An 8,525-nucleotide genomic window follows, 5' to 3' on the forward strand; every position below is an offset into this window, starting at 1 on the left:
TGGAGGATCGAAGTGTTACATGCATTTGGTGTTGCGCCGAGAAATGTTAATTCTCACCAGACCTAGTGTTGCACTCATATCGTTCGGTGCAACACTAGTTCAGAGTCATTACGTTTGTTCTTTCGACCTGACCTAGGGCTGCACTGGAACTATACTAGTTGAAGAAAGTTCAAGATAGTGCAGACCAGTGCAAAGATACATATGGGTCTGAAAAGAACGGGTAAGAGCAAGTTAGAGCAGTGTAAGATGGCGGACAACATGGCTGGATTAAATAACATAGATCAATTTATGGTCATATTTTCGCACTTATAGCATTTTATGTTTTGTTGAACAATCCTATTTCTTTTAAAAACTGTTTTGTGTTGGATACCCATACAACAAATCTCTCCGAAAAAACGTCCAAGAGCCTTCCCAGGATGTCTTTCGGATATTTTGTGCTGTTTGGATAACATTCTAAATACTTCTTTTATGTCATTCTACATTATATATTTATTATATATTTATCTACATTATATATTTATTATATATTTAAGTATTTATTTACTGTTTATAGATTCCGTCGTCGGATTATTTCTTCTACGTAATGTCAACTAGGTATACCGATTTTACAGGTTATAGATACAAATTCAAATTTTTTCGGTTAGCTGTCCTGCACTGCTTGCTCTACCTCCAGACCTAGGGCAGTCAGTTCACTGAACTCGCTGCACTAGTTCAGCCTGCACTGTTCGAAAGAACACATTTTCTTGCACTGTTCTGATCGAAAGAACTCATTAGTGCAAACTTCGTGAACTAGTGCAGCCAGTTCAGGTCGAAAGAACAAACCTAGTGCGAACCGACCGAATTCACTATAAGTTATTACACCAGTTCAGCAGTGCAGCTAAAAAGAACAGACCAACTGTCTAAGGGTGCCGTCTCATTGAGCACGGATCGGAACGCCGGATCGGATTTCTTACTATAATGAGCGTTCCGTTCTCTAGTTCCGTTCCGTAAAAGTTTCCTCTACCAGTCCCATGTAGCAAAAACGGAACGGATTTCTAGTTATAAAATATATTTCACTCTTCAATTAAATATTTCAGAATATTCATGACAATGTTATCGGCAAGATAATTGCATAAATTATGTATATAATTAATTCTGTCGCGTCAAAATAACGAAATATTGACGAATTAATCATATTTATTTGCGACCGACGCGCCATCCCGTTCCGTTTTTGCTACATGGGACTGGTAGAGGAAACTTTTACGGAACGGAACTAGAGAACGGAACGCTCATTATAGTAAGAAATCCGATCCGGCGTTCCGATCCGTGCTCAATGGGACGGCACCCTAAGAAATTCGATCCGGCGTTCCGATCCGTGCTCAATGGGACGGCACCCTAACAACAACTACGGATCAGCTGATATTTATTTATTTGGTTTTAGCAGTTTGAACGTTAATATTTATTCTTTAGTTTATGAACGTATATTTTATAATATCAAGTATAATTTTTATTAGATAGGAAACGTAACATGTTTTCCATTACTTTGGTGAATATCGATAGTTATCAAGTGTCTCCAATACCCGAGCTCGATGTAACATTCTCAGAATTTCGTGGTTCGGAAATAAAAAAAGTGCCGGTAATTAGGATATTCGGGTCAACCTCTACCGGTAAATAAATAACTCAAAGGATTTCCTAGTGCTATTTTTGATGAATTACATGTACAAAATGTAAACGCTAATTTTTTAAGGTAAAAAGACATGTTTGCATGTTCATGGTGTGTTCCCGTACATGTATGTACCATGCACAGTTCAGGAAAATACGGATAGCTTTGCCTATCAACTGGCTGCGTCTATTGATTCTGCCTTGAATACATCATTTGGTTCTACATTATCTACTAACCAACATGTCTATAAAATTCAACGAGTATCTGGAATGTAAGTTAAAAGATTGGAAATTGATAGATTAATAATTTCATAGTCTTTGATTCATAAGAGAAGATATATTTACTTGAGTATATGTATATATATTTCTTTTTTATTCATTAAATGTAATTGTGTAATTTATTATTTTGCAGACCTTTCTATGGCTATCATAAGAAAAAACATTTGTTTTTTAAGATATATTTTTATAATCCTGCTATAATTAAAAGAACAGCAGATTTGTTACAGGTAACAATCTTTTTTTTTTGAATAAAATATAATTTTATATATAACTATTTTAGAAAAAACATTAACAAAGAGTTTTTCTTTCAGAATGGTGTTGTCCTCAATCAACATTTCCAATCATATGAGACACATATTCCATATATTCTACAGTTTATGATTGATTACAATCTCTATGGAATGAATTTGATAAATTTGAGTAATATAAGATATAGATGTTCCACAGAAGATAGTCAAAACAAAGATTTAGCGGATAGCTTGGACTCACAAATGTACTTGCCTGCATATATTGCGAGGCAAAGCATGTGCGAGTTAGAAGTAGATACACATGCTTCAAACATTCTGAACAGGCAGAATATTAACGATAAGATAGAACTAAATCCTGGTCTTGCTGCAATTTGGGAGGAAGAGAAAGCAAGAAGAGCAGCAGTTGGTTTAGAAAATGTAAAGTCACAATTATTATATCCTAAAACACCCAATAAGATTATTCTTCCTCCAACCAGCAATGATATTTATCAAGAGGGCCTATTGTTAAAAAAATTGAGCGCTATATCACAAGTATGTCATTGTACTACTAGGTTATAATTATCTAGTTAATGTATATAATTTCTATGCATATATTAACACATGTTTTTATTTGTTTCAGAGCAATGAAACAGTTCTCTCGGATACAAACGTGTTTTCATACCCTGTTGAAGTAGGAAACGATGAACGTGTCTTGAATACTTCTCTTGTTCTAAGCCATAGTGAATCTTTTATATCTGAAGAAAACATTGAAAGGAAAACTTCTAATGACAATCAATTGTTGCGTTCAAACTCAGAATTAGAAACGAATCAGAGTCAAAATCCTATAACAGACAGCTTTTGTGAGTCTCAACTAATATATTCTGAGTACATACTATAATACACTTTTACTTTCTAAAACGATTGATTTGTGTATAGTGGATGCAGATGATATAAAATTAATGGAAATGTTAGCTGACTTAGCAGAGGAAAATGATGCCACGAGCAATGTGGACAATGATAGTGTCCTCGGTTCTCAATATTCTATATTGAGCAATCCAGCTCAAAATGACCCAGAAAAAGAAGAAGAGGAGGAGGTCGAAGATTTAAATATCACGAGTTTAGACTTAGACAGTGTAAGTTCTTGGGATTTTGCACATAAAAGATCCAATCAACATGGGGATACGGTGATGGCTGAACATGACGAAAATAATCGTGTATCTTCGGATGATGTAGATGTTACGGAAGGAAATTGCGCAGACGTCACGTTTATTAATCTTCCACAATTAGACGGAGTTGATGATCTCTGTATAAATGTATTAGAACACAAAAAGAAAATTGTAAATTGTCCAACTAATGTAGCATGTTGCACTGCAATTCTGCCCAAAGATATGAAGCGCAACTCCTGTGAGAAATTTACAATACCGAATATTGACGGAGCTATTGCAAGTGATTCCAGCGATTCTGAATTCGAAGTTGATGTTACTATCGATAGACAAGAGAAACGTATATGTGTTTATAAGTCTAGCGAAAAGGATACGGCTCAGATTACACCGAAGAAAAAAAGACTTAGCAACGATGACAATTCTGAATCGCCTAATAAACGGAGAAATACAAGCGCGAGAACACCCAAGAGAAAATTCTACAATTCCCCAAGCAAAATGTGTCGAAGTCCATCGCGCAACTACGCGCCCCTCGACATTACTATTACGTCTCCGAAAACTAGTAAAAGTCCTATTGGACATCGTGAATCACCGAAAGAGAAACAATACGTGCCAATATCTGATATTCCTTCCACTTCTACGACACTCAAACGTAAGACACAACAATTACGTCTGAGCTTACTCCGTGAAAAATGCACGAATCTTTTAAACTCAGACTCAGGTATTTTACAGTAAATTTGTCGTTCATGAAGAATTTATTTACAAATAGCATTTGATGATTACATTTAATTTTTATTAATAATATATAATAATATATGACATGCTTTATTATCATTTATATAAAATACAATGCTTTCTTTTCCAGAAAATGTCGGCATTGATAATGTTTGTGAGGAATCAGAGATTAATAAAACAAATACTGTGTAAGATTTTTTTATATGACTTGTGTGAAGATTTCCTAATATAAATATTTAAACTAAAGAAAAAAAAAGGAAGAGTGAGAGAGACAGTAATATTTATTATATTTGTAGCCAGAATATCAATGATGTAAATATAAAAACTAGCGAAACAACTCAACGATCAAAACAGCATCACGAACAGAAAGCAAGAAGCAACGAAGATTCATTGATTAAAGGAAGCATCGCGGTTCGTAAAAAGTTACATTTCTCACACTACGACGAAGTAGAAAATATTTTCACGGCACCAGAGCATCGTGCGAATCAATTTGAGAGTTCAATTGCATTTGGACATTTGATCGACAAAGTACACGCAGATGCAACTACATTTTCTTCCAGTAACGACGAAGATAACGTTCCAAGCAGTCAATATACAGAGGTCAGTGACGACACGTCTCCCGAGAGAAATCACGCGTCGAACATACGCAACGTAAAAAGTACGTTGAGAAAACTTCATGACGACGTTATTCCTGAAACCGATCTTGACGAGGACGAGGAAGAGGATGTATGCAATACAACGTTTACCCAACGTGTCAGCCAAAAGATGAAGAGCCAAACCCTTTTATCGCAAAGAAGTGTTCGATCGTCACGTGATGCGTTGATTACGATCACTACAAAGTACAAGCCTCCTGATCCTGAAAAAATCGAAGAAAGCATGGCGTTGTATGGCATCCCGAAGTGCAGAATGGAGAAGCCGTTTTTCAGCAACAAACTCGATCTTGCGAAGCACAAGAAATCCTCGAGTGCGAACGCTCCGTCCTTCGATGTGCCTGCATTTAAATCAAGCTTGCAGGATATCACCAGCATCAAACTGTGGCGAAGAATGAAGGTCAACGAATTTTATCCATCCGGTTCGAACATAAAGACCTGCCACTTGAAACGGACTCTCGCGGGGTATAATTTGTTGACGATTAAACCGCTCGTGACACCACCGTCCTCCAAAGATGTCAGAAATTGGGTAAGAGCTAAAGAATATTTGTCGAAGAAAGAGCACGACGCCAAATCGTGCAAATTGGTGAAGGGAAGGATGTCACTAAGTGCACAAGATGTGCCTGATCCGCCAATTGATGTAAATAAGAACGACGAGTCTCTGCCAGGAACTTCTAATCAGTTAATAAGTACTACTTCGAGCATAGAAAGGTCTGTATCATTGCTCAGTGAGACGTCTGATGACGACCGGAAGTTCGAGCATACACAAAATTCTGATGATTGCCAGAACTCCGGAGATACTCTAAATCCTTCTCTACGAAAGGCGCTGGAAAATCCGTTATTATACAAGCAGAATGAGAGAGTACAACATTTCTCATATGGCCAAATTGAATATTCATCAAAAGGAAGCTACGGCAATGTCTCGAACGAGAATCTTCAAAATGTTAGAGCAGTGGCAGCGGTGAGTTAATTTTTCATTATATCATACTAAAAAAAGGATTCAGAACTTATAGAATAAATAGTGTTCACTAAACTGAATAAAAAGCTTAACTTACAAAAAACTTAAATTTACGCCCAAATTATATTATTTTACGTCTACGTGCAGATACAATGTAAATCATATACATAATTTTAAAATCTATATCATAATTCTGAAATCAATTCTTTCGGAGTCAGAAGCGGTTTTCGGTTTGAATGATGTATATGATTTACTCACTTGTGATATAACTTCATTTATTCGTTCGTGTATCTGTTGCAGCACCAATACTTAACGTTGATGTCTCTCGAAGTGCACGTCATCACCCGGGAAGATCTCCTTCCTGATCCGCAGTACGACTCTATCGCTGCGCTATTTTACGCAATTCATAACGACATCCCAACAGATGCGGGAGAGCAAACAGAACATGGTAATCATCAAAAGTAATAAGTAAAAAATAACGTCCAATAGATTTTACTGCAAATTGACTTGCCATTCGTGTTCTTCGTGAACTGATGTTATTTCTTTTACAATGTGTTCTTCGTTTTAGCCGCTATAATTGTGAATCCTTATCCCGTAAGCGCGAGACTCAACAAAATGTATTCCGCAAGTACAATGTGCCCAATACTGTACGTTGCAACGGAGCGGGATGTGTTTAATAATCTCATGAAACTGATCGAGCAACATAACCCGGACGTTCTATTAGGTTGGGAAGTGGAATCGTTTTCGTGGGGCTACGTTTTCCAAAGAGCAGCTCACCTCGCCCTTAGCGGCTTTCCGTTAAGAATTTCGAAAGTGCCTTATGTACAGATATCCTCCAACAAGTCCGATGCTCATACGTTTGAGAAAGATGATATGAGTGAAATCAAAGTGCCTGGTCGCAACATTCTTGACGTTTGGAGAATCATGAGACACGAGGCAGGTAAATCGTATAGTCATTTGTCTCAGTTCAGAACTTCAAAGGACTCGATTTTTAAGGATTTCATTACTTTCAGCACTGCTGACGTATACCTTCGAGAACGTTATGTATCATGTTTTGCACGAGAGAGTTCCGTGTCCTTCCTTCAAAACTCTATCCACTTGGTGGAAACATGAAAGCATAATAATAAAGTGCAGAGTTATACATCATTATGTCATCAGGATTCGAGGTACTCTTAAGATCTTAAGTCAGTTGGATATCATAGGTAAGATTTATTATTATTATATTATTTGTATTAAATTATTTTATTATTATATTATTATTTAATTGTTATTATTTTATTATTATTCTTTTATTATTTAATAGATCTCGTTTTTATTTTATTGGCTTTTGTCTACTTAATTTTATTATTTAATTATTATTATATATAATTCGAATTACATACATTATTTTGTTTACCTCAAATCACTCCAGTTCGTAATTTCTAAAGTCTACTCTTCTCATATCGTAGGTCGCACATGTGAATACGCCCGGCTTTTGGGCATACAATTTTACGAGGTCTTCTCGCGGGGTTCACAGTTTCGTGTGGAGTCTATGATGCTCAGATTAGCGAAGCCCATGAACTACATACCGATCTCACCGTCCATACATCAAAAAGCCAGAATGCGAGCGCCAGAGTGTCTTCCATTGATCATGGAACCTGAGTCTAAATTTTATATCGATCCGTTAATTGTGCTCGACTTTCAGAGCTTGTATCCAAGCATGATCATCGCTTACAACTACTGCTTCTCCACGTGTTTAGGCAGAATCGAACACATAGGCCAGTGAGTATATCAGAAGTTTCATCAATATGCAAGATATATCAAATAGATCAAATTAAGTACGATAATTAATTTGTTATGATTTATTCATTTATTTATTCTAATTAATTATATAATCTACATAATTATAATTACACACACACAAACACAATTTTATATTATATAAATTATAATTAATAAGTTCAATACTTCTGGTTATTATAGACCCGGACCGTTCGACTTCGGTGCGGCAACATTGAAGATGAAAAAGAGTATGGTGTTGAAACTGCAAGGCAAATTGAATTTTTCGCCCTGCGGCGTAGCATTCGTGAAGAAAGAGGTGCGACAGGGAATATTACCGCGTATGCTGATGGGAATCCTAAATACGCGTCTAATGGTAAAAGAATCTATGAAGCTCCATCCGGAAGAAAATCGCACGTTGCAGCGCGTTCTACATTCGCAGCAACTTGGTCTCAAGTTGATCGCGAACGTAACCTATGGCTATACATCCGCCAACTTCAGCGGTAGAATGCCTTGTATCGAGGTACGGTGTTTCAGGATGCATTATGTTGATTTTATTAACTCTTTTTGAGAAAATTAATTAAAATAATAATGTACGCGTAAATTTAATTTCATATAATTCTATGCTAAAGATTCATGACATTTCTTGTTATAGATAGCAGATAGCGTAGTCAGCAAAGGACGAGAGACATTAGAACGCGCGATTAAGTTGGTGGAATCCACTTCAAAATGGGGCGGTCGAGTGATTTACGGTGATACAGACTCCATGTTCGTGTTGTTACCCGGCAAGTCTCGAGAGGAGGCTTTCGTCATCGGCGAGGAAATCGCGGATGCCGTCACCGCGGCCAATCCCCCGCCTGTCAAGCTTAAATTTGAAAAAGTTCTTCATCCGGCCATTTTGCAGGTATGAGCTCTAGGAATATCTAGCGAGCAAATTCAATGTAATAACTATATTATATTAACTATATTAACTATATTATATTAACTATATTATGTATCTAAACTTTTTTATATATATAAAGTTTGTCTCAAAAGGTAAAGTCAAACCAACTAGAAGATGAAAGAGGAGCTTGAATATATATATATATATATATATATATATATATATATATATATA

The 8,525-nt window shown here is 36.3% G+C and overlaps 1 protein-coding gene across 2 annotated transcripts in view; it reads left to right on the plus strand.

The window, feature by feature from the left end:
* The first annotated feature begins 1,359 nt into the window (after positions 1-1,359).
* Positions 1,360-8,525, plus strand: part of LOC116851802 (DNA polymerase zeta catalytic subunit) — a 12,807-nt gene continuing 5,641 nt past the window's right edge. The window contains exons 1-14 of one of the 2 annotated variants that reach the window (XM_032831613.1): positions 1,360-1,646; positions 1,727-1,913; positions 2,054-2,147; positions 2,232-2,699; positions 2,788-3,007; positions 3,084-4,028; positions 4,173-4,230; positions 4,339-5,653; positions 5,951-6,098; positions 6,219-6,590; positions 6,664-6,852; positions 7,099-7,411; positions 7,613-7,931; positions 8,064-8,312. In XM_032831613.1, coding sequence (XP_032687504.1) covers positions 1,508-1,646; positions 1,727-1,913; positions 2,054-2,147; positions 2,232-2,699; positions 2,788-3,007; positions 3,084-4,028; positions 4,173-4,230; positions 4,339-5,653; positions 5,951-6,098; positions 6,219-6,590; positions 6,664-6,852; positions 7,099-7,411; positions 7,613-7,931; positions 8,064-8,312 — 5,016 coding nt within the window. In that variant the 5' untranslated portion in view covers positions 1,360-1,507. The remainder of the gene's footprint in view (positions 1,647-1,726; positions 1,914-2,053; positions 2,148-2,231; positions 2,700-2,787; positions 3,008-3,083; positions 4,029-4,172; positions 4,231-4,338; positions 5,654-5,950; positions 6,099-6,218; positions 6,591-6,663; positions 6,853-7,098; positions 7,412-7,612; positions 7,932-8,063; positions 8,313-8,525) is intronic. The other variant, XM_032831614.1, reaches the window with a different exon arrangement.

Source organism: Odontomachus brunneus, unplaced genomic scaffold (assembly GCF_010583005.1).
Source record: "Odontomachus brunneus isolate Ranch 3 - 2012 unplaced genomic scaffold, Obru_v1 Obru_scaffold_192, whole genome shotgun sequence".
NCBI lineage: Eukaryota > Metazoa > Arthropoda > Insecta > Hymenoptera > Formicidae > Odontomachus > Odontomachus brunneus.